Raw genomic sequence first — 25,161 nt, forward strand, 5'->3', positions numbered from 1 at the left:
TCTTTTCTTGTATTTTGTGAGCTGATGAACCAATAAAGTCATCTCATCTCATCTTACCATATAAAATAAAATAAAAACAATTAATGAAGTCAATAATAGTCTTAAATGCATATATCATTTGTTCCAACTTATTTGTCATTATACAATACATTAGATATTAACTTAGCTGTTATGCTTACTATTGAGGCTGTAGTTTGCATAATATTGAAAGGTGTTTGTATAATATTTTTGCTACCCCATTTACATACCTGAGAGGGCCAGAATAATATATTAGATATAGAAATATATTAGAGTTGTTGTATAGGATCAGATTAGATTGAAGTGTACCTAATAAAGTGGGACCTTTTCAGAAGAGCACACAATAATAAGATACAATTAGTAACTGTGTTTCAGTTCCTTAAATTTGCCTAAAAAGCTACACAAAACCCCAAAATAAACGAATATATTCCATTAATCTTTATATTTGTTTAACCGTTGGTGCTACTTTTTTCCCCATTCAAAGCATGTAGCAAAATTTTCTGTTTTCTGCAAGGGTGTCTTGCTATTGAAATAAGTGTGTCACTATTGATGTTGGATAACTGTGTCTGTGTGTGTCTGTGTCAAATACTCCTTGAAATGTATTTAATGGAAATTCAACAACACATATGGAAACACCGTGGAGCTGTGTAAACATTAAAGGGTTAAAAAATATAATTAATATTTTGTTATGTATATGTCATGCATCAAAATCAGTGTTGTTGCCAATCACTGACCCATCCCAGGCCCTGATAATAACAAGAAAATACACCTTTAAATGTATTTTATAGAAATTATTTTTGTTTGTTTCTCGTCAAAAACAAGCAAACTTATGTAGACATGTTGACCTTTTAAAGGGTTAAAACCCCAAAACTCAATTGGTTGTCTTGTTTAAAGTGGAAGAAAATATGAATGTATAATATTTTCACAGCAGTTTTGGGGAGGCTGACATTTTTCGACGCGTTAGTTTATTAAAGGACCTCTTATGGTTTAAGTGTATTGCTACTTTTTACTCATAATTAAAGAAAGATTTATAGTCAGGTGCGGGAGCGCGCTTTGACACCTTCGCAACAGTGTGCGCGGGCACGGTCGCTGCCGTTCGTTGCCATGGCGCCGGAGGGAAAACCACAAACGTTGAGGAGACGACGAACCGGAGCTGAGAGGGTGAAGCTGAAATGAGCCAGTCACGGTTAAAAAAACAAGCTCAGGTGGATTTAGTGAAAATATTTGTACTTGTTGTGTATTTGTACTCATTTGTAAGTACTTATTCTGTATTTGTTGATGTCAGTTTTGCGCCGTTGTCGTCGTGTCGGCATGAAGAGCCGAGAGGTCCAGGTGTTTGTCCGAATCAGACCAACGGCTAACTTCGCCCGACACCTGATTGAATGTCTTCCAGACGGACAGGTAACCAAACCTACTGCTGTTAAAATCAAATTAAGCCAGAAAAAGAAAAAGAAAAACTTGCCTCGAATATCTCTTGATATTAAAACAGAGTCACCGTTTAAATTTCGTTGAAGTTAAACTTTAACGGACGTTAACTATCGTTGCAGTTTGCTGCTGGTGACACCTGGTTAAATAATGTTGTGATTTAACAAGCTTATAAACAGACAGACACAAACCTACTGAACATCTTTTGACTTGCAGAGCATTGAATTCATGCTTTTAATTACATTAATGATCCATTTAGTTAATTGGGTGTCTAGTTGCTGATATTATGCATGAATGCTCATCAGGTGTATTAAATGAGATGGAGCCATCATTACTTACACCTGTGCTTTTATTATCCACAGGGTTCCCACGGGTGCTTGAATTCCTTGAAAATGCTTGAATTTTTTTGAGAAGTGCTTGAAAATGCTTGAAATTTGTGTGATGTCACTGAATTTGAATTTGAATTTGTCACTGTTATTGCGCTATGGTAGTTACACAATACACCGCTCACAAGCTGAGAATACAAGCCAATTCACAATTAGTTAAAAATCAAAACAGTCAATCTACCACCATATGAAATAATGCTAATTAGACCCATATTATTATGCCATACAGTGGCACCGCTGCGCTTCCCATCATGGCAAACACAACTAGTAGGCTACCTATTTAAAGGGGCTGGAAAAATGGAAAAACTGGTGCTTGAAGGTGCTTGAAAAGTGCTTGAATTTGTTCATGAAAAAGGTGTGGGAACCCTGTAAATGAGATGAAGCCATCATTACTGATGTTACTTACACCTGTGCTTTTATTATCCAACAGTTTGTGTTGCTTACTACTATACCTGAAAAAAAAAAAAAAAAGATTTGTTTGTTTTGTAGTAAATACCACGATTAACAGCAACTCAGATAATTTAATCATAATAATACTTATAGCATATTTTATACAGAGGATGTAGTTCAAAGTGCTGTACAAAGGAACAAGAGATTAAATAAGTTTAATAAAAAAAATACTGTGCAATAAAACTACATAATCAAATAAAAGAGCCAAGAACAATAGAAGATGGGGAAGTCCATAGTCGTGGTGCATAGTTAAAAAAATCTATCAATAGATTGTTTAAGAAGGTAAAAAAACAAACAAACTGGAAGGATGGGATGCTGTTTTGTACTTTAAACTAAAAGTCTGACTCGTGGTTACACTTTCTGCCAAGTTTGGCAAGAACTACTGTATCTACTGTTGGTTTTCTTTGATAGTAAATTAAATATGATTTGGTTTTTGACTGCTGGTTGGGCAAAATAACCAATTTGAAGACAGGCTCTGTGAGTTTGCTACAATTTTCTGACATTTCTATGCCAAACCAATAATTCAGTAATCAATAAAAATACATGACAGGTTATTTGGTCATGAAATGAATGGTTGTAGTCCGACATGCATCACAAACCACACGCACACACACTGTTGACTGTTTTTAATACTGTAAATGATTTGAAGGCACTTTGTTTGTCTTTCCTTAATCTATCAAATGTGTGTTTAAAATAAAATAGAGGTGAAGATGGATTAACAGTCATGAACTGAACCATATCCATATTTTTAATGGATAATCTTATTGACATCTTTGCCAGACTAAATTGTTTTTACAACCTTATCTGACATCATCGAGCATATCCTCATAAATGATAGACAGTGTGTCAGCTATCCACTGCAAATTGCATCACATTTCAGATATTCATTCAATCTCTAGTCTAGTAATCTAACACAGCACATCAGTGGACACTTAATAATTCATTTATTTATGTGTGTGTGTCTTGTTCTTCAGACAGTGAACATCTATCACAGGAAAAACTCGAAGAAGCTCCAGGACTCCAGGAAAAGACAGCCGAGCTCCTGGTCATTCCAGCTGGAAGGCATCCTGCAGGATGTATCCCAGGAGGAGTTTTACACCCGGGTGTGCCGACGGGTGGTACTGGGAGCACTGGATGGCTATAATGGTAGATCTATTTATCTACATCCAACCAACACTGTGTAGTTAAGTGTTAATACCAGATAAGTGTACACGACTTAAAGTCCACACACTGTAGGTTTTTCTGTTGTCCACTCATTATGTTCTGTACCTCTGGAGCTTTTTCTCCAAGGAGTTAATGTATTGTCTGTGTGTAGTAGTAGTTAGTGTATTGTAGTCTTCTGTTGTGTGTTTTTCAGGTACTGTGATGTGTTTTGGGCAGACAGGTGCAGGAAAGACCTACACCATGACGGGATCCACAGAATCATACAAGCAGAGAGGCGTCATTCCTCGGGCTCTTCAGGAGGTAACCCACATCATGTGAAAGGTTTCACCTGGGAAACACCCCAACTGCACCTTCAGTAGATGTTTTTCTTTTTTTTTAGGTGTTTCAGGAGGTGGAGAAAAGGACCGAGCATGCCTTCAATGTGCACCTGTCCTACTTGGAGATCTACAACGAGACCCTGGTGGACCTGCTGTCTTCGCTGCGAGGCTCGTCACACCAGTCTCCTCACAGTATGGTGGTGATGGAGGAGCCAGGAAGAGGGGTGCTCATCAGAGGTCTGTCTCTTCACCCTGTCCACAGCGAGGAGGAGGCCCTCAACCTGCTGTTTGAGGTGTGAGGTCCAAGATTTAAAGCTGTTAGGAACTAAGACATGTAGCAGACCACACCAGCTCCCTTTCTTTTCTTATACCTCAGTAGGCATGAAAATAAAAAACAAAGAATTGTGAACTGCAATTTGATTGAAATTTAAATTCTAGTTTATGTTATTGATTGTGCTGTTTGAATGTTTGTTTTTACTGATTGAAAGTTGAAGCTTGATAAAACTCTTCACTCTTCAGGGTGAGATGAATCGCATCATTGGATCTCATGCCTTGAACAGGAACTCCTCCAGGTCTCACTGTATCTTCACTGTGCATGTGGAGGTATGAGTCCAGTCACCTTCATGGTTTACAATATTGTTCACCGTGGTCTTGATTCTTACACATGCTTTTTCTGTCCCAATCAGTGTCGCTCACGAACTCTGTCAGATGCCAAGTACGTCACGTCAAAGCTGAATCTGGTGGATTTGGCTGGTTCAGAGAGACTGGGAAAGACTGGGGTGAGCTTGAAATGCACGTTAAAATGTTTGAGTAGAGCAAAGTGCAGGTGAGATGATGTCACCATACACTGCAAATGTGGCTGCTTATGTTTAAAGTTGCTTTTGAATCTTTGAAAAAAAGAATCAGCCCTAAACTTTTCCTTCCTCTTCTTCCAGTCAGAGGGTCAGATGATGAAGGAAGCGGTCTACATCAACAGGTCCTTGTCGTTCCTGGAGCAGGCCATCCTGGCCCTGGCAGACCATCGCAGAGACCACGTTCCTTTCAGACAGAGTAAACTCACGCATGCCCTCAAAGACTCGCTGGGTGAGTCTGCCAGGCTTTTGTATTTTAACAATGCTGCTAGCCAGTGTTTAGCAGGTTACGTCTGCCTCTGAAGTAATACTTGTAAAACATTATACACTTGTCTGTTTCTGTAGGAGGGAACTGCAACACTGTGCTTGTGGCCAACATCTACAGTGAGGCTGCACAGATAGAAGAAACAGTAAGGGGTGGACTATATGATGTAAAGCCTCTTTCTCACTGTACATGGTGTCATTTCAACTCTGGGTAATCATTAATATTCTTTGCAGCTCTCTACTCTGCGTTTTGCCTGCAGGATGAAGTGTGTCCGGACTGACCCTGCTGTTAATGAACGCGTGGATCTAGCAGTGAGTTCACATGATATTACGCAATATTGTACTGTCTGTGTGATCTCATGAAATGTCCTGTTGTGTTTAGGCTCAGATCAAGAAACTTGAGAAGGATGTACAGATGCTGAAAGAGGAACTGTCCTTGTGCAATACGTTGGTGAGTAAGGCTAGCAGGAAAATGTTGAAACAGCATGTATTTCATTATAGTTTTAGTTTATTGTCTATTGTACAGTCATCTCTTCTTTTACAGATGGTGTTTACTAACTAACCTAACAACCAACCAACCTAATCCAAACCAAACAGTCCCAACTTCAGACTATAATTATAGTCCATATTTTATTCTCTATTTTGTTATCTTCATTTTAATTTGATATTTATTTATTTATTTTTATTGCCATTATTTTATCAAAAAAGATAAATGTCCACCACGTCACATGCCGTACATATTTGGGTTGTGGTTCTTACTTAGTGTTATTTTTATTTATTTTTTATAATTTTGCACAACATGCACAACGTAAACACATCCTGTTAATTCCACAGTTGTAAAAATAAAGTGTTACATGTTTTCACTTCATCGAGCTTGTGTAGGTTTGAGCACATTTCACTTAATTCATATGATTTTAACTTACTAATTTACGTCTGTGTTTCATCCGTCACCAGGCGAAACGGCCGAGCATCACATACGAGTCGCTGTCTGAAGCACAGCTGGCAGAGATCCACAGCCAGGTTCAGAGGTACCTAGCGGGAAGCCTGGAGAACATCAGTGTGAGAGCAGAACCAAACACAGCTATTGATAGTTACTCTGCCATATCCAAAGCTGGCTTGCAGTTGTCCTTTTGATGGCTTTAAAGTTCTCTCTGCATGTCGTCTGATTACAGATCGTAAACATCAGGCAGGTTCATGCAGTGTTCGCCCAGTTCAAGCTTGCTGTACAGTACGCATTATTTACCTTTTGAAACCTGCAACTGGAGCATGCAGTGTTTATTCAGACTGAATACTTTGTTAACGGTGAGTCACTCAGCATGTTTGTGTAAGCAGGGAACAGGAGCAGAAGGTGAAGGCTCAGCTACGCCAGACATACAACTTGGTGAAGAAAGACCAAAGTGCTAACACAGCTGCTATCAAGGTCAGTCAACATCTGACTCTCAGTACCTCATGGAGACTAGCAGCTGTCATTTTTCTGTGTTGTGCAAGTCTGTTTAGTGAACACGCAATTGTGACCGAGCTTTGATTAGATGCTGCTTTGTTCATTCCTCAGGAGTGGGACATCAGAAGCAGCACTGAGGACGTAGAGGCTGGCAGCACTGGGGTGCCAAAGAAAAATGCTCCTCGGCCAAGTTCAACCAAAGCCAAAACTAAGAAGCTGAGTGAAAAACAGAAGTGAGTGAACATTTCAGACTGACTTTTAGCAGAAACGTGTACATTGATGTAAATCCTTCTGTGAGGTGCAGCTCTGCTGGGGGGCACAGAGACGTGAGGCAAAGATACTGTGTGAGCTGCGAGCTGCAGTTATTGTTGTTCTGTTCCACGTGGCATCACGGTTAACAGTTGGAGCAGCAGCAGAAGTGAAACCTGATAGCTGCAGTTAGCACCAAACATCACAGCTCTTTCTCAGACATAACCGTCAAATCTGAAGACACAGACATGGTTTATGTCAGCACACATTTTTAAGAGGATATCAAAACATCATCCATCACAAATAAACATCCATAAATCTGGTGAAATCAGGAAATGCTCTTCAGGCTAATAATTGTCATTTGTGTTGCATTATAAATATATTTTTTGACATCATGCTCTGAATGTCCTGTTTGAGACCTCTCTGATCGAAGCCTGCACAACTGGTTAAACTGTTAAATGCACTAGCTTGGTTTTCCTAATGGAAACCCTCAATGTGATTCTCCAGCCAAAGTAAGAGACGAGGAGAGGGCAGTCCAGTTTCAAGGAAGCATCTGGAGAGTGCCTCCAAATCAAAGCTGCATTCTGTCCAGACACCTGAGAGGGAACACGAGTCACAAGAACCAGACACTGAGAGCCAGGACACACAGGAGCCACCTGCCAGTGAACCCTTCCCCCCAGAGTATGATACGAGTATAATCTTACCTATTAAATGGTCGACTGATATTTGTGTTGTTTTATACACTTTCAACTGAAAAGCTTTCTGTTGCTGTCCAGCTCTCCTCCCACCAAAGAGCAGGCCTTTGAAGTTTTTAAGGTGGGACAAGGCAGCAAGATCAACCTCATCCTTAAGGACAACAAGGCCGTGCTGCTGGAACGCCGCAGTCTGCTCCGACAGCTCAGCGAGGAGGTCAACACCGCCAAGAGAGAGATCGACTGCACCACGGCCACATTACAGCAGCACAGGGAGCTCAGGGGAGGCCAAGGTACACCTAATGTTTGTATCACCGAGAAAAGTTGGTCACATGTACCGTACTGTTATTTCTATTTTTTGTCTGAAGGTCAGTATTTGGTTATGGAGAACGAGCCGCCGCTGCAGGAAGCAGAGATCACTTTATTGATGCAGCTGAGAGCGCTGAAGGCCGTGTACCGGCAGAGATACGAGGTGCTGCGGGACATCAAGGCAGAGGTCAACTACTGTGAACACCTCGTGGATCAGTGCCGGGTGCGCCTGCTCACGGGTCAGTTCTCCACATATCTGTACTTCTTCCTGTCACAGCTTAGAGCCATCATAGCTGAAACAATTAACAACCTTAGAGCGCTCAGAGGAATAATCAGTCGTTCATGTTTGTGTCACAGAATTTGAGAGCTGGTATAAGAAGTCTTTCCTTGTACATGAGCAAGAGCTGGATATAACAATGGAGGAGAGCCCCAGAGAAGTGAGTCTGCCTCTCATTTACAGCAGTATCTCTTCATATAGAAGCTAACAAAGAAGACTCATTTAACCAAAAAACCAAATGAAATATTCTCCCACTCAAATTTGTTGAAGTTGTCACTAAATTGTGATTTGGATGAATTATCTTCTGTTGATCTTAGGAGGAGGATGCAGAAAAAGGGCTTCCTGATGAACCCAGCTCCGAGTCTTTCTACAACGCCCGCTACAGAACACTGAAAAGGGTGAGTCCTGTTTCACATCTAATGAACCACTGCTCATGAGGCACAACTTTAATATAAAATGTATTTTGACAACAAATTTCCAGAAGCGTTGAACCTTTTGGTGTTTGTCCTTACAGAGGAACAGCAGGGCGCTGGTCTTTACTCCAGTGCAGAGGAACTCTTCCGGGCAGAGAAGACTTCCCCCAATTCTACCTGTTACATAAGTGAGTTTTATGTCCAGGCTGAAGGTTGAACTGCGGCGTTCACATGTGATGACATGTAATTCTCATTTTTCTACATGTAGTCTGTGCACTGGAGTTTGTACATGAATCAAGACACAACACGGTGAATCAGCTTCTTAAATGAAAAGTAAAATTTATTATTCCTGAACCACAAAATAGACTTCTTTGGTTGTACAAATTCACTAGTTACAGTCTTGTGTGAGCTCTAACCCTTGACCCTAGGACTTCTGCCCCTTTCCCTCCAACCTATTTGCAAGTAAAAGCCCCCAAAGAGAACTCAAGACAAAAGAATAAACACAAAAACTTGAAACACTGCATTATTAATGTAGTGAAACCCATCTGAAAAAAGATTTACCTAATGTAAGTTAAAAAAAGAAGATATCAGCCATTGCAAATGTTATCAAACAAACTGAATTTCAGTCAGTGAGAGCAACACGGAAAGCTATCATTAGAAGACCCTACGTTAAATTAACACAAATGCTACGATGCTGTGATTCTGCGAAAACACCCATCAGATACATGAACTGACAGTCTGTCTGTTAAGCAGTGAGCTGAATGTCTGAATGAGATAAATGTCTTTAGAGGGATTTCTAAAATCAGTTCTGCCTCTCAGCTCTCCCATTAACAAACCAATATACATGCAGAGAGCGTCCCGACACCAAGCCCGTCCAAACCCAGAGGCGTCAGCAGTCCAGACACTCACTTGGTCTAGGTCAAGACTGGCTCAGTTTTCAAACCCAAAGTTTGCTTTTCCGTTCAGTATTTGTACATTATTCACACAATAATAAATGATTTTTCAGTGGCATCAGATTTAAATTAACCATAGACAGAAAAATAAAACACCTGCTACCTTCACGTCACTCTGGAAAACCTTGATAACTCAAGGTTAGAAGTTAATGATTCACATTGATAAAATAGAAACCCTAAACAGGGGCAGGGAAAGTACCGTTAATTAGTAAAGGATTTAAAAATGTATGTTGTCTGATCTGTTTCTGTGAAGTGTCGATTTAATGCTGCTGCCTCCAGTGTTGTCATGCCAACAAGGGGAATGTAACACCGTCAACAAATCTGGACAGATGCCGAGACAAACATTTCTGTATGACTCGTGTCGAGACACTGATGTGCAACAGCTAAACTCGAATTTGCTTCCCTCAAAAGCCCCCAGGGGATTCATATAAAGTCGACTCAATGATATAAAGTGATATGCAGTTCATTAGTTGAAAGCTTTGACTTAGTGAGCTTTTTAATGATAAATTACAACAAGCTTTATGTTGTTTAGGCCTTCAATTTGACTAAACCGATAAAAACAATAAATTATTAAAGATATGTTTTTAAAAAGCTGATCAGTGGCAGTGCAAAAAAAAAAAAAGATATGTTTGTCTCCACAATCTGTGACTGTGAAGGTAGCAGGATGTTCCCTCCTCAATTAATATATACACACACACGCACGCACACACACACACACACACACCCCTGACATTTTACAATCTAGTCACTGAAAGCCTAAAAATATCGTTAGTACAGCTATGACCCATTTCTTCTCTCTTCCAGTATGTTTTTTTTTTTTAAAAACAGCAAAATCATTAACGGAGGTGCGAAAAATAAAAAAACTAAAAACTTCGGTCACATCCTTTTTTTAAAATAGATCCACTTCTAACTAGATAAACCGAATGTAGAACAAACATAAGAATGGTCTGTAAGCGATCCTAGCTAACCACGCTAGCGCTTTCTTGCCTCCGAGGGACCGTTGAGCAACTTGCCAACTCCTCCAGACTGTAGAGGCAAGACTGGCACGCAGGATATAAGTGAGTGTGTATGTGGTGACTATCGTAGTCTCTGCAGTGGTTATATATAGGAGAGTAAATCTCGCTCTACTGACACCGTGTGTAGTGTTTAGTGACTCTGCACCTCCTGTGGATGCGCCCACGTATTACCAGTGTGTCCACAGTGTATTTTAAATGCGCGTGTCTTCGGATTTCTTCTCTCAGTGTGAGATGTTACGTGGGCACGGCGGTTTCCAGGCTGCGGCGACCCTGCCTCAGTTTGCGCTTGTTGCTGTACAGAGCCATCTCCTCCAGGGCTGAGGTGGCAGGCAGCGCGGTGGGCACCTCGGCCTCGGGGCACGCAGTGGGCCCTAGACAGCAAGAAGAAAGACAAAACCTACTTCAGTCACAGTAATGCGTACGTCAGGCAGCTTCTTTTCACTTGACGAGCATCTGAAAGCAAACGGATCCCTTAAACCTGCGAGAGAAGCCCCACATTCAGATCAGCAGCTGGAAAACAAGCAGGGCCCAGAAGTTTGGAGCGGAAGCAGCCGGTGACGGAGTGAGAGCTGTATTCAGATGCCCATATAGTTACTTTAATAACCAATTAGAAAACCCTTTGTGTACTTCATCCTCCAGTCAGTGTGTTTACAGTGACGCTTAACCGAGTTTCCAAAGTGGCATTTTACATGTGCACATATGCAGGCACAGTGGGCGGATAGAAATCCATCCTTGTGTTCAACGTAATAGAAGCGTGTCCACTGCTGAATTATCAATTTGACCATTCACGTCTTAAATGTAGCATACTGGGTCACTACAGCTGTTCACATCAGTAAACCATGCTGTTAAATCATGTCAGGAGTCGGGTTAGCATGTAAACATACTGACTGGAGTCATTTAGAGCTCCCTGCGATCACTAATGAACACATTAAACACAGTCATGCCCAGTCTGGATCACAGTTAGTGAGAGATCATTAGTTTCACTGCAAGTTTCTCGTCCACTTTGGACTCGGCATCAGTTGCTGCTTCATCCGCGATGGGAAGCAGCAGGCGAAGCACACCCAGCGAGACACACCCGTCTTAATACCTGAACCCACAGTTAAGTCACAGTGTGCCACACGACTGGCAGGTTAGAGTCTAAATGCGCAAACACACACTCTTCTCACACGCAGACCCCAAAAACCAACATGCACACAGGATCCTACCAACAACAGCTGCTTATCCCAGGTAGTGACCTGAATCAGAGGGGATACAAGTTTTAGAGGTGACACATTTGTCTTTCACAAACCTGTCCTGATACAGCTTAAAACACTGAACAGCTCCAGTACTCACCTGGGTTGCTGGAGCCGTCGTCGATGAACTGCATGTCATCGACCGTGTCAGGGGACTGGAAGAGAGAAGAGACCGTTAGTAACTGAGCGGCGGTGGTGTTTTTGTCACCTGTATCCCAGGGGAAGCCTTCACCATGTGAGCAGGGGAGCTGGCAGCGAGGGAGACTGTGAGAAGATGAGCCAGCCGCTCACTGCCGCTTTAGCAGACAGCGCTGAAGCTTCCATTCTGTCACAGCCACTAAAGCCAGAGTACATCTACTCGACTACTCTCCAGGAGAGATTGGCATGTTAACGGAAAGGGAGGTTGAGTTAGGTCATCAGTTCCGGGGTTTGTTGTGTAGTGTAGGCACATCCACAAAAAGAGAGACAGCAAACAGTACAGCACCAACGAGATTCACCAACGCACAATGAAAACCAAGCAGAAGGTCAAGATGTTCTGTCTTTGTGCCGTTATAAACCAATAATATTTCCCCTCGTTAACTTAGTGTCGAGCAGCTGTTTGTTCTACAACCTGCAAGTGGAGGATCAACGTCGTTATGAGTCGTCACAAACTGTCAGTTTCAGGTTTGCCTGTTTTTATTTTTAGAGCTGAAAGAAATTCTGAGTAAACTTACAATAACTAGCAACTCTAACCAGCATGAATATTCATGTTTTAGAGGAAGACTGGCTTGCTTCAAGTCTTTAACATAGTTTCTCTCTCATAATAATCAGAAATACATTAATAATCCCAGGGGGAAATTATTTTTGTTACAATACTCCAGTACATAAACAAACAAACAACATATGTAAACAAGTAACCGTCTATTAAGAACAATAAATAAATAAATATATATATGTATATATGTATATATATAGATATAGATAGATATAGATATAGATATATAGAGTACACATCAATCAAAGGTAGTGATCATGTGACTGTCATGTGACCCTCACCTTGCTGGTTGTAGTTCTGCTTAACTACGTTTATCTAAGTCACCTTACAGACATCAGCCCGGCCTATCAACATGACTTTTGTCAGAGTCTGAAACATTATGCAAACACTTACAGTGATATCAAAATACGCCACCAAAGGGAAAATACAAACAAGCCACACAAATCCCACACTCAGACTGACAGTGACACAGACAGCCACACGCACTCCCCCCAAAAAAGGAGGAAAGACCACTTCAAGAGAAGCTCTTCATACTCCAGCATCACTCCAGGACCCCCCTGCTTCCCTCTCACATGAACTATTTCACAGAAACCTACACAAAACGTCTACCCTAAAGACAGCGCAGCAGGAAACCCTTCAGCAGATCACAGCATGAGAGGAAACCTAACGGAGGACACGTCGTCCCTCTGCCTGATGTGTGACCCATGTGTGGAACAACAACAGCTGATGGACGTGAACGTTAGAGTGGGTGAGATGCAGAGTTTGTGGCCATTTCCCCCCCGGAACCAATTGTGGTTAGTGGGTTCAAAAACCTGTCAGTGTGGGTGTTATTGTCTGTGATTGATTAGTTAGCTGAGCGATCGATGGGTGTGAATGGTTACTGTTATAGATGCTCATACATTTGTGAGTGGTAAGCAGGAGAGACAGAACATGAGAGGCCCAGGGCTGATTGGATGTCATTGACGTGGAGTAAGTCTACCTTCATTGTGCAAGTTAGAGTTAGTGAGCCACGCTGATATAGTGCAGAGCAGGAAGTACTGATCAATCACTGAGCCAAGACCTAGACTGCAGTCGCACTGATGCCTCTTGATTGACAGAGATACTGAAGGGGGGAGGCAGCAGGGAAAGCCAAGGGGAAGGGAGGAGAGGCTGGGGCCCCGGGAGCTCAGCATGCAGCCAATACCTGGATGTCGTATACGGGTTTGGAAGAAGGAATGGCAGCAAACTGTCGGTAGTCAAACTTCTTTGACGACAGGGACTAGAAGGATAGCAAACAGGAATGAGCAGAGGTCGAGGAGGGAGGGAGAAGAGGAAAACAAGGACAGAAGAAAGGGAGGAAGGTGGGGAAAGTAAAGAAAGGTTGGAAAAGGTCAAAGGAGAGGAGAGGAAAAGGAATAAGAGAAAGAAAAAGGAGGGGTGGGATGCAGAGAGGCTAATGGGTGATTCACACAGCCAGCTGCGGCTGATTGGCTAGTGACAATGAGCAAGATGGTGGATTAATGCCAATGTGTCTGAAGCAAATTAAACTGCGTTCCCTCTTTGAGCCTGTGAACCAACAATCTGAAACAAAGCTCCATAATGAAAAACTGCAGAGTCAATGTTACAGCGCCGCTCAAGTATTTGATGAGTCAAACTCTCCAAGTCCGTACAAAGGATACAGCCACTCGTCCAACCCGACCAACAGGCCGCTAGAAAAACCAGAAACAAAAAGAAGAAAGTTTGGTGCTTACCAGTCTGCCCGGAGAGGTTAGACCTCGAGGACTGAGCTCTGCCAGAGGAGAACAAAACAAGAGCAAGTGAGTCATTTACAAAGCAGAAAACAAATATGTCTCAAAGTTTCTCTAAAATGTCAACGACACTGGATGATGTGGTAGCGAGGAGAGTGTTCTGCTGTTAAAGTAATGACTTGAAAGAAGATGTCTGCCTCCTACCTTCCATGGGTGTGGGAGAGGGCGTGGGGGCGGGTGAAGGCGACTCCGTCAGCTGGTCTAGTGTGCCGCGCTTCTTCCCGTCCCGAGATTTGGCGATGACCATCTGAGCTTTCAGTGCATCCTGCTCCAGAGACTTCATTCTACAACGGGAACAACTGGCGTCAGATAAATGACAGAAAACAAGACGAGTGACAGAAACACTGAGACAAAGACTGACAGAAGCACACACACCGCTATGACTGTGTGTAGTGCCCATCACTACTAATGCTGGGTGCTCCTTGTCCTGGTCTGCTGTGACAGATAACCGGTTTGATTTCATTACACAATAAGAGGCATTCCAGGAAAAGGACGACCTACTGCTAGTAGGCTTACCCTCAACTCACAAGTAGCTTGCAAACTGTGTTAGTACAAATAAAAGTATGAAAATCAAAAGAACAGCAAGGCGCAAATGAAAAGAGTGCTGCAAAGAGGGGGGGAGACGAGACAGAGAGTAAAGAGAGAGAGGGGGGAACGAGAGGAAGCTAGAAACAGCAAAGACGTGCAGAAGCAAGACAGCAGCAGAAAGGTGCAGCAGGTGAAGCACGGTCGCAGTGTTGCTGCGAGTGCTTGCTCGGACCTTTCTGAACTCGGCCTCTAGCAAAATACCCCAACGCCAAAAGCACCCCAGCACACCCCCCACGATGCCGTGCGTCTGGCCCTGGTGGCTGGGGCCGAGGAGCAGACCTGAGCTGGGAGGCTGCAGAGGAGGAGGTAGAGGAGGTGGGGGGCTCGGGCGTGCCCTGAGATGCCCTCACTCTGGCCTGGTAGAGTCTCTTAGCCAGGTCCTGCTCATACTGCCTAACATCCTCCTCTAGGCCATAGGGCCTGGGCCCAGCGAGGCCAGGGAGGGGGTGGAAGAGAGGAGGAGGAGGAGGAGGAGGGAATAGGATGACAGGTACACCAGGGTGAAGGAGGAATATGAGGAGGAGAGGAAGGAAAGAAAGGCATACAGACAGAAAAAGAGAAGAAAACCAAAGAATGGAAGGTAAAACACATTTAGGAGAGCCAGGAATAATAAATAAGATTTCACTTTTAGTCATGAAAACAGTCAGAGGAGCAGACTGACCACACACACAGGACGCCAGCGTCACAACACAGGGTGAACCTGGGACAGACGTGTCATCAACCTTCTTACTGACCCACGCAAAGAACATTTTGGTGTTTGCTCTTTAGTTTTAGCCTCAGTTCATCGACAGGGTTCATTAAGTTCCAGACCCAAATTTACAGAATTGTTGGAAGAAATATTAAAACCTTGTCTCCTGTAAATATGAACCAAATGTAGCTGAAAAATTTAAATGGTAATAATAAATAATTTAATTTTCTTTAATTGCCTCATTTATTTATTGTGTCCATGCCTTAAAAGTCTTTTCTTTACACAGACAAGATAGACAATAATGACATCACTGTATAACTTGTCCAGACGAGATTAATATTTGAAATCTGTGATGCTGTAAAACGCAAAAGTTGTGAATGTCCATATTTAGACGCTTACTTACGTTTCTGTCCGTTCATCTGTCAGTGTTATCAGCCTTCGCCTGGGCTGATTACACTGACAGATGAATCGAACTATACAGAATTCGTAACTAACCTAATTAGTGACACATCCCTGTTTATATCAAAGTGCTAGGACAAAATACGTAAAAAAGATATTTCATCACAGTTTGTTGTGTGTTATTTATTTACCGTGCTGCCCTCCACATGGCTCTCTTCTCAGCCTCCAGAGCTCGTTTCTCAGCAGGGGACAGATCCTTGTCGGGGGCCACAGCCAGCTCGGGGCTCTGCATACGGAGTCGCTCTTGATGTCTGCGCTCTGCTTTGGCTGTGCGGATGGGAGCCGCAGACTCTCCGGGGTACACCGGGATCAGACTGACAAGACACACAAGCAGCGGCAGCGGCGGTGACTACAGCGACAATAACAACGGCAAAGAGACGTTTGAAGATGATGTGAAAAATGTAATTACCCAGTCATGGAGTTTGGCCGCTGCTCCAACCTGAAGCTGTCCTCCAGCGAGTTCCTCTGAGAGTCGACTTTACCATCAACAGAGGACGGCCTACGCAAAAACACACACAATTAGTTACAAGGAATAAAAAAAGGTTTAACAATAATAATATAATATATATATATAATTCAGATTCTTACCCCGAGCTGCCACAGTAACTGGGTGGTGTGACGTTATAGCTTGGTGGTGTGGAACAGTGCTGGGATGGGGTGGATACTGGCTCCACCTTGTACTCCACTCCGTCCAGCAACACTTTGCCAGAAGCCTTCATCTGTGCCATCTGCTTAACCAGATCCTCCTCCTCGTCCTCCTCGTCTTCATCCAGCAGGTACTCCCGCGCCCTCTGCTCAAACTTCCTCTCTGGGGTGAGATAAACAGACAAGTCAGGGCAGGTTCGCCGAGTCATGTTTTTATTTGACCAGCGATGCTGAAAGAGAGACGTGTAAACAAACCTTCTTCCTCTCTCATTTTCTTGAGGTCATCTTCTCCAACTAGAGACACCCGAGGTTTGGGTTTGTCCGGTGTCTGCTGCTTCACGTCAATCTCAAAATACTTCTGTCGGTCCCTAAAGGAGCGCTGCTCCGGGCTGTCCTTACCACCAGGAGAAGGAGTCTGTAGAGAAATCAAGCACAGATCACAAAATGACTACGGTTACATTCAATAAGATCGTAGCACCTGCTGCGAGATTTACAAATGACAAAACAGCCAAATAAAAGGTCAGAACCAGGGGCGACGAGCAGAGGACGTCACAAAATACGCCACAGACCAAGAAGAAAGCAAAACACAAGCTATTAAAAGAACCCAGCACCATCAATTAACTGGCCGTCCCATTACTGGCAGAAGTAACACGGCTATCTCCCCACCACCTCCACCACCACCGGTCAAGCCAAGCACACCGCAGCCCGGACAAAGAACAGGGCCGCTCTAGATGTGGCGGGGGCGGTGGGTACCTGCAGCTCCGTGGAAAGCCTGGAGAGTCGAGGCACTGCTGCCAGGCTCATATACTCCCGGCGGGGGGAGAGCTTGTTGGTCAGACCCTTACCAGCTCCCTCCTGACCATCTATGTCATCATCAAACACCTCGTTGTTCCACTCAGGCTGAAAAGACCACATGTATCGTCACCACACTGTCGGACTTAGATGACTAAGAGCCAGTGGGGTTTTTTTCCTCTCGGTATGCGACTTCAGACGATATTTTGATGATATGACATGACTTGTTAATCACCTTATTGGTCCAATTATCAAGACCTATCCAACATCTGTTTGTGGAAAGCTTCCTAGAGATAATGTCCTTACTCTTGTCATGTTTTGTTTGATTTTATCATGACATTTTGTTGCTGCTGAGCAGATGATTCGGCCTGCGGTTGGTTTCTGCTGTAACATTTTCTCTCATCTAAAATTTATTTTCTTTGTGGCAGCAAAACACAATCTGTCTGAAAGAATATCTGATGTTGTGAAGACAGAAATGTCTGCTCCTTAAAGTCTGTGTAAAGTAAAAATAAATGTTTTCTGAGTTTGTCAGACCAAAGAATAAAGTGTTATTAAGTGTTATTAACCACCCAACTAAATTTGAATGTCTAAAAATAGACAAGTTTATCAAATTAGGTGTCAAAATCGGGTAAAAATGAGCAGCTCAAAATGAAAATGACATGACTAACTTTGAAACACTGCTCAGGGTGACCTCAGCGTGTCATCGAACCACCCTTTAAGGACCGCCCACAAAAAACCTGAGACTGAAAACTGGTGAAAAACTGTTTTAACCTCTAACTCCACGTCAGTAATAAATCTTTTCAGTTCTTTTAAAAATCGACACCAACTTCTTTAAACATAACATCAAGATAACATCTTATATTTGGTCCAATATAGTACAACAGGCAGCTGTGTTATAATATTTTGTGGTGTTCACTCACCTCTGGAGACGGTTGCTTTGGGTGGAAATTGTTCCTCACACCATACAGGTCCTGTTGGGCACAGCAGCGTTAGTAAAACTCAGTAAACTCAGACTGAGGCCAAAGACAGAAATACAGAGCAGGCAGACTGATTAGCAGCTGGGATACAATAAAAAAAGGGGGATTGAATATTAGTACACGAGTCACACATGATGGATGGACGAATGGGTCAAAAAACTCAACACCAGAATGACAGATGATGGCACTGGAGTACAAAAGAAAACAACGATGAACGCATTCCACACGTCACAGCACGTCACAGGCCCCCCGACACGGCGCAGGCTCCTTATAGGACAGCCTGTTCCCGTCAGGAGGGGGCGGAGGGGGGAGGGCGAGACGAACCAATCAGCACAGCATGCTTTTTGTCGTTGTGACCCGGGGGTTGAGTCCGGGCAGCACGGCCTACCTGCGGCGGCTCCAGCACTGCCAGTGAGCGAGGCACGGCGGCAAACGCCTTGTATGCCTGCTTGACATTCATGGGGAACTCTTCGGGCGAGGTGGGGGAGGGGGCGCGAGGCTGCAGGGGAGGAGGGGGAGGGAGGAAGGGAGGTTGTGGGTGGGGTAGGTTCATATGGTAAAAAAATAATAATAAAAAAAAAAAAAGGAGCCGAGGAGGGAGGAAGAGGAGGTGGGAAGGACGGACAGACAGAGAGATGGAGGAGAGGGCAGACTATGATAAAAAAAACATCAAAGTTGAAGAAGACTGTGGAGGAGAACAGGTGAACAGCATGGCGTCTGGTTTCATGTGAGAGAGGAGGGGAGTATGCGAGAGAGAGACACAGTAGGGCCTGGAAGGTTTCATAGCCATGACAGACTTTTCTGTATGAGCTCGTCAGGACGATGTGAGATGGAATCGTAGCCTCTTTGTTATTTACCAATCCAGCTATGACGCTCGCCAGAGGAGGACAAAAGTGGAACATGTCAGAAAGCTGCAATTATGAGACATTAGGTCTGATTCAGGAGCTCCGTCGGGCTCCACTTGCAGGTGTAGTTCAAACACTGTTAACCTCCAGGTGTGCCTGGAGATCACAGACAGACAGCAGCACCTGCACAGAGTCGACCCTCCTGTGCGTTCAAACACAAGCCTTCCTGCCTTTGGTTCTTTAGAAATCTGCAGCTCTGCTGTGAGACAGCACTTTGGTTTTGCTTTTCTTTTTTTTGAGGCTGTGCAGCCAGAGCAGGCGGCACAGAGCTGACAGTGGACTGAAAACAGCACTATGTGGTGGTGAGGGGTCTTACAGAGGTCTGGGAGTTGAAGGGGGAGGGGCCATGCTGGAAGGGGTTTGGACTGTGGCCGTCCGGGGTGGCGGGGGAGGGACTCTGCCGCACGCGGCCGACTGGCTGGATGGCACCGGGTCGCGTCTGGAGAGGAAACAAACGATGTTTTTAGTCAATAGATCAGATCCGATGTCATTCTAATGCACCAAACTTCAGGATGCACGACAACTCAGAATGAATGGGAGTTAATGATGGATATGAATCAGATTATTTAAATGGTGTTTTGTGTTTGTACCAGAAAATACAGATGACCTTCAACAAAGTTACTTACACTCAAACTCCTCAAACTCTTTATTAGCACCTAAAATTGATTACTGCAACATGCGTGTCTGATAACATTTGGGTATATTAACTTTATATATCGGTAAGTCAGTGTGATCAATCCAACTCTAATCTACTATCAACCATACGGCTTGTTTTCAAGCTCCACACACTCACTGATGATGAAGGGTCGTCCTTGGCAGTAGGAGTGGAGGTGTAATGAATGTTTGCCTGCAAAAAAAACAATGAAAACAAAACAATGACGATGAAACTAAATGAATGAATCTAAATCTTTACTACTGGAGCTACTTCAGGATGATGCCAGGCCATCAAACAATGCAACAGTTGATCACCAACTGAGGGCGATACTTTGCAAAAACTGATATCAATGTTCTTATAAATGGAAACTTTATTTTATCGTCCTGTGAGAGAATATGAAGCCACAGCTGGTCAGTAGAGACGTTATGGACAATTCTTTAATGAATGCACATCCAGTCTGCATGAGGCAAAGCATCAGTAATCAGCTGGCCACGGAGAAGCAGTCACATGCTTTTCAGGCCGGTACGACTGTGGCAGACACTGCAGCTGAACTAGTCATGTTTTATTAACAGAAAGAGGGCTCAGAGCAGCAGGTGCTAAAGAAAATCCAGGCCAGAGCAGAGAGGGCCACAAGACCCACTTACGAAGCGAGTCTCCCTGCCTGCATACGGGGAGCTGTCAGAAGAGTGGTGGCTGGGCTAAGGAAAGGTCAGAAGGGTAAAACTGTAAAATACCTCCTCTAAGGCGGAAGAATGGGATCATGGGAAAGGAGAAAATAAATTAAAAAATGGCAGGAGAGCAGATGAATATCGGAGAGGAGTGCTGGGTGTGAACGCTGCTCACCGGTTGGATCGTGGGAGAGTACGGTGCTTCCCTGATCGGGCTGTCCGTCCTGGTGTAATCAGAGGAAGGCGCCTGAAAAAACAAAGATCCGACATCAGACACACACTTCAACAGCTGCTCTTACTTTCAGTGCTACAGTGCAGTGAAGGAACACCACCACAAGATTCACTGGTTAGTCCTGCAAAGAATTGATCTTCCAATAAATCCAACAAGCTGCTGCAGATCAACATGCACGTCTCTGTGCGTCTCAGGTCGTGCTCCTCCATGACCTCCCTCGCAGCTGCCGGTACACACATTCCAGTCGATCCTGACGGTTTACTAACTATGTGCCCGAATACCTCGAGAGGTGCCACAAGCTCTGTGCTCACAGCAAAAACCATGCACCAGCCAACACACACACACATTTTGACAGAAAGCTTTTTTTTAAAACCACATAACTCCTCTGCAAGGAAGCAGAGATACAGATTTTATATCCAATCATGGTGAAAAATGTCCGTCCCAGTTTGCCCAATGAGACATTGTTAAACCTGCAGTCAGGAATTTTTGGACAGTTGGAGGAAGCGTAAACGAGCTGTGAACACAACATCGACAGATCACCAACTTTTTAGTTGATAGCTGGGGAACGAGCAGACTTTCCATCAGTTACAGAGCGTCGTGTTTCTGTCCACCTGGTTCTCCAAATAAAATGAAGTCATGGCGAGCTGTAGATTCAGGTGATAATTGCCTGAAGGCCCTTTAACATTACACACTGCCAGTTGATATAGTGTTATTAAAAAATATTGAGTATAGCTGCTTTAAAAAGGTCTTGTTTTTTTCCAACCAACAGTCCAAAACAAATGAACCAGCAAACATTCACATTTGTCTGGAAGCGGAGAATATTGATCTTTATGCACGCTCATTACTGTCTGGTGTCAAGTGAACGACGTTTCTTCAGATTAAACTCGATTGATGCAAATGAAAGATCCATTTCAAGTGACACAAGTGAGCCAAACAACAAACTGTGCGCAGTAACACACCATGCTGCCTCCAAACCACACTCAGGCAGGCGGCTTGCCTTGCTGAACAACCAGGGCTGCAGCTGGCCTTGCTTCCCGTAGCCCACAGGAGGTCCTGACAGGATCTGCTCTCCGGCTGGACGGCCCTTTCCTTTGCGATTGGCCACCAAGAAAGGGTTCTCTTTGAAGCAGATGGGCTGAGAGTCCACCATGCACTCCTCCTCCTCTTCAGCTGCACATGTCGAGGAGTTTATGGTTGTTGATGAGCCCGCACTGTCGGTAGTGGAGGTCCCATTAGGGGAGAACTGGGATCCCTGAAGGTAATCTGCGTGTTCAGACTGGAGCAGGTGCTCTGCGTTCAGACTGGGGCAGGACTCTGGGTCCATGTGGCTGAGGGGATTTGTGGGGTGGCCTAAGCCGAAGCCCAGAGGCTCTAAAGGGGCTCCGTACTGGGCCTGCAGGGGAGCCTCCATGGGAGCAGCCAGACTTACAGAAGTAGAGAACTGGACGGGAGTAAAGGAAAGAGGGAGGACAGATACAGTAAACTGAAATAATAAAGAAAAATGAACTCAAATAATCAAAAGAATGAGAGCTGAAAGTTTTAACAGAAAAGAGAGGAGGAAGTAGAGAGACGTTTTTATAGATACGGACATTATTTCAATCAGTTGAGATCAGGAGGAAGTTGGTCTCCTAACTCTAATGGATAAAACTTGGCTTTGTTTACAACCTGCCTGACTGGTGGCTGCGTTTCTTGACCTCAGTATTTAACTTAGTGAGTACAAGTAATCTAATCGACAGCCAAACCTATAAAATCCAGATCCAGGTTGATATAAACCAGAATTGTTTAGTTAAAGCTGATCTTTTATTTATTTTAAGCCTGAATTATTAAAGCAAAATCTGAAATAAGTTGAGAAAAGTAATTCCCTCTGTGTCTCATGGCGAGCTTCTGTAAATAGACACTTGACACTGACGCCTCTCGCAGCTAAAAAGAGTTTCTCACATCACTAAATCTTTCCTGAAGTTTCTCAGCGGCCATCATTCAAGACTTGTTAACGGCTGCCGTACACGTTACTAGACACATTACTACAGTCCAGACTCTCTCGGCTTCTGCCTTAAATAACCACATTATCAGATCAGTGAGACACTCAGGCTCCAGCACACCGCCAGCTCCTACTGTACTGAACATAGAGGACAGTTAACGTCACTGTATGAGGGGAGGAAATATGCAGCGTTTAACCCAACCCATGTCGAGAAACCTGATACTGTAACCGTAGAAATGTCACGTTTTTACACACCAAACAGAAAAATTCCCCATAAAAAGCTCAAAAATGGAGCCAGGTAACTCACCGACTTTGTCATTCATTAGATGTGACCTTCACATAATCAAAATAGCCGGACTAAGAATACAACGAGCATTGTGAGGCAGCAATGTGTCTCTCTACATGCTGACTATAAGAGTCGGTGGTGTGATGAGGGTCAGTGGGATGGAATGTGAACGAGTGCCCTTTTGGCTCCGACACAGATTGTGAGGGACAGCTGGGGGTTTTTTGGTGCGAGGCTGCTGGCTCGTCAGCATGCCGGCACGCTAAGCTGGTCATGCTGGGAAGAGCTGTGAGACTACGGAACCAGGAACTGAGTCATTTTTACTCCCTGTGTGTATGAAAGTACAGAGATCGCTTCTCAGAAGAACATTTAATCAGCAGAATAGAAAATATCAGACTTCCACTACTGTCTCTATATTTATTATTATTATTTTTCCAGGTCCTAGTTGACAATACTTCCTAATGTCAGACACTGAATGCCTCCTCTGATTTAATAAAGGTTAGTGGACTGTAAACACCAAGGACAAAAAGTCCAGGAGCCTGTTGTTTCTGTCAGAGATAGAAAGATACGTCATATTTGATAAATATATTACAATAACCAATAAATCAAACCAAACATTCCTCCACAATCTGACCCCCAACACGCTCCTTTTCGGTGATGTGACAAAAGCTAGAAGGCATGTCATCCATAACATCTGACTTCATTAGCCTGTTAACCACAGAAAACACACTCCATTTGTTGTTTTTAACATTCCTAAAATACTGTTTTCAATAACTTTATCGAGCTGAACCTTTACTAACAACTTGCAGGCAGTTATAAAGGGTCACTGTGATACAGTCTGAGCAGGACCACGTGGGCTGGAGCAGCAAATGCAGCTCTAACGCACAAACACGAACAGCTGCCGCTGAAATGTGGGTTAAGTTCTCTGAGACAGTTTAACAGGCCGGAGATCTACAAGTAGGGCACAAAAAGTCAAGAAGATGTCTATTTAAAACAAAGTCATAATCATAGTTTGTTTTTTTAACGCAGACATACAGTTGGATCAAAATAAAGTGAAGAATGAATGAATCAAGACAGAAGGAACGACAAACACGAGAAAGAAGACAGAAAAGCGAATACCTGTAGGACGGTAACAGGACAGCGCTGTATGTCCACTCAAACTTATTCCTCCGAGGACTTTGGAAACTGAAACACTTGTCTGCTCCTCTTAGACGATACCCTCCCTCTGAGTCTGGCACTCCACCCACCCCAAGAGACTCCCTCCACTTCAGAGCCAGATGCAGGTTTAAAATATCACAGGGGATAGGTCGTTTGATAGTGGGCAGCTGTCCCCTTCCCCCCTCCCATCTCGCCACCTCATTCACACAGTCACACTCCTTTTATCAACCAAGCCCTCTGGCCATGCTTCCTTTCAATCCCACCTCCGTCTGAAGTACTTCCAGTCGTCTTTCCTTTGTTTTCTGCCCTTGATCACGTACTTTTCTCTGGTCTGTTCCCAAACGTCTTCATCAGTCCTTCATCTTCGTGACACGTAGGCTCATTAATTGTTGTCTGACACAATTACGTCACGCAGATATGTTGTATGGGTTTGGCCTTGGAGCCCACCATCTGTAATGTTGACTTGGGGGTTATGCTCATGGAGCGAGGTTAACATTCCTGCTCCTGAATGGGGCAACTGGTCGGCTCTGGGTCACTCTGTTTCCCAGGACATAAAAACAAGGGATTCCACGGTGGTCTATTCTGAGCCACGGAGGCCGCTTCCAACATAGCCGGCACAGAAATACAATTTACAACTTACAAGGACCGCACTCTTTGTCAAACATGTTGAAAAGTGACAGAACATGTAGACGAGAACAAAGAGACAGTCTTACCCTGTTAACCTTCTGCAGACTGGTGGTGGGCAGTGCTGCCAGGGTTTTGTAGTCAAGTTTTAGAGGTCCAGTGCCAATGTTCTACAGAGAAATAAATAGACAGCAGAGGTGAGAAGGGGACTGGGCTGAGCTTGAATACACAACAAGCAAGAATCAAGAATTAGTTTTACTCGAGGAGACACGTAGAGAACTACTGATATCAACAATTCAGACTGCTTTTTAAATGTGAATTATGTAACTTATGTGGAATATGTGGTTATATTTCAGGATACATTTTGTTTACCGTCAACAGATTCAGAGAAGAACAAAATAACGGATCCGTCTACCGAATATTAACGTCAGTGTAGCTTCTGCTGCTTCATCGACTGGCTGACGTGTTCCTTCCCCCCACAAACACACTGTTTATTGACTGTTTGATTAAA

General features: G+C 43.7%; 2 protein-coding genes across 15 annotated transcripts in view; one reads left to right on the plus strand and one right to left on the minus strand.

Annotated features, from left to right (window-relative positions):
* The first annotated feature begins 1,093 nt into the window (after positions 1-1,093).
* On the plus strand, positions 1,094-25,131 carry kif9 (kinesin family member 9). Of its 5 annotated transcripts, none has more exons than XM_019272608.2 (22): positions 1,094-1,223; positions 1,304-1,419; positions 3,254-3,425; positions 3,637-3,743; positions 3,823-4,053; positions 4,280-4,363; positions 4,447-4,539; positions 4,696-4,843; positions 4,957-5,021; positions 5,110-5,187; positions 5,258-5,326; positions 5,830-5,934; positions 6,048-6,103; positions 6,208-6,295; positions 6,428-6,549; positions 7,073-7,246; positions 7,342-7,550; positions 7,626-7,805; positions 7,924-8,003; positions 8,161-8,241; positions 8,358-8,444; positions 25,032-25,131. In XM_019272608.2, exons 2-21 carry the CDS (start codon positions 1,330-1,332, stop codon positions 8,442-8,444), a joined length of 2,319 nt encoding a protein of 772 aa, XP_019128153.2. In that variant the 5' UTR covers positions 1,094-1,223; positions 1,304-1,329; the 3' UTR covers positions 25,032-25,131. The 5 variants fall into 5 exon arrangements, with proteins under 5 accessions (XP_019128153.2, XP_027130108.1, XP_027130109.1 ...); XM_027274307.1 differs by lacking the exon at positions 25,032-25,131 and adding an exon at positions 15,896-16,009; XM_027274308.1 differs by lacking the exon at positions 25,032-25,131 and adding an exon at positions 11,677-12,327.
* Positions 8,573-25,161, minus strand: part of scrib (scribble planar cell polarity protein) — a 58,310-nt gene continuing 41,721 nt past the window's right edge. For 3 of the 10 annotated variants that reach the window (XM_027274299.1, XM_027274298.1, XM_027274296.1), the window contains 16 exons: positions 24,740-24,820; positions 20,551-20,622; positions 20,352-20,405; positions 19,846-19,899; positions 19,369-19,491; positions 18,091-18,141; positions 17,132-17,278; positions 16,634-16,793; positions 16,322-16,541; positions 16,143-16,232; positions 15,865-16,047; positions 14,143-14,282; positions 13,942-13,979; positions 13,395-13,469; positions 11,558-11,612; positions 8,573-10,596 (listed from right to left, as the gene is read on the minus strand). In XM_027274299.1, coding sequence (XP_027130100.1) covers positions 10,460-10,596; positions 11,558-11,612; positions 13,395-13,469; positions 13,942-13,979; positions 14,143-14,282; positions 15,865-16,047; positions 16,143-16,232; positions 16,322-16,541; positions 16,634-16,793; positions 17,132-17,278; positions 18,091-18,141; positions 19,369-19,491; positions 19,846-19,899; positions 20,352-20,405; positions 20,551-20,622; positions 24,740-24,820 — 1,680 coding nt within the window. In that variant the 3' untranslated portion in view covers positions 8,573-10,459. Of the gene's footprint in view, positions 10,597-11,430; positions 11,461-11,557; positions 11,613-13,394; positions 13,470-13,941; positions 13,980-14,142; positions 14,283-15,864; positions 16,048-16,142; positions 16,233-16,321; positions 16,542-16,633; positions 16,794-17,131; positions 17,279-18,090; positions 18,142-19,368; positions 19,492-19,845; positions 19,900-20,351; positions 20,406-20,550; positions 20,623-24,739; positions 24,821-25,161 lie in introns of all 10 variants that reach the window. The other 7 variants (XM_027274302.1, XM_027274304.1, XM_027274297.1 and 4 more) reach the window with 7 other exon arrangements.

Source organism: Larimichthys crocea, chromosome XXIII (genome assembly GCF_000972845.2).
Source record: "Larimichthys crocea isolate SSNF chromosome XXIII, L_crocea_2.0, whole genome shotgun sequence".
Taxonomy (NCBI): Eukaryota; Metazoa; Chordata; class Actinopteri; family Sciaenidae; genus Larimichthys; species Larimichthys crocea.

Coding starts and splice junctions, on each gene's coding strand:
- kif9 (XM_019272608.2), top strand. CDS start 1,330: ATGAAGAGCCGAGAGGTCCAGGTGTTTGTCCGAATCAGACCAACGGCT. Junction 3,426..3,636: donor AGCACTGGATGGCTATAATG/GTAGATCTATTT, acceptor TGTGTTTTTCAG/GTACTGTGATGTGTTTTGGG. Junction 6,104..6,207: donor CAGTTCAAGCTTGCTGTACA/GTACGCATTATT, acceptor TTGTGTAAGCAG/GGAACAGGAGCAGAAGGTGA.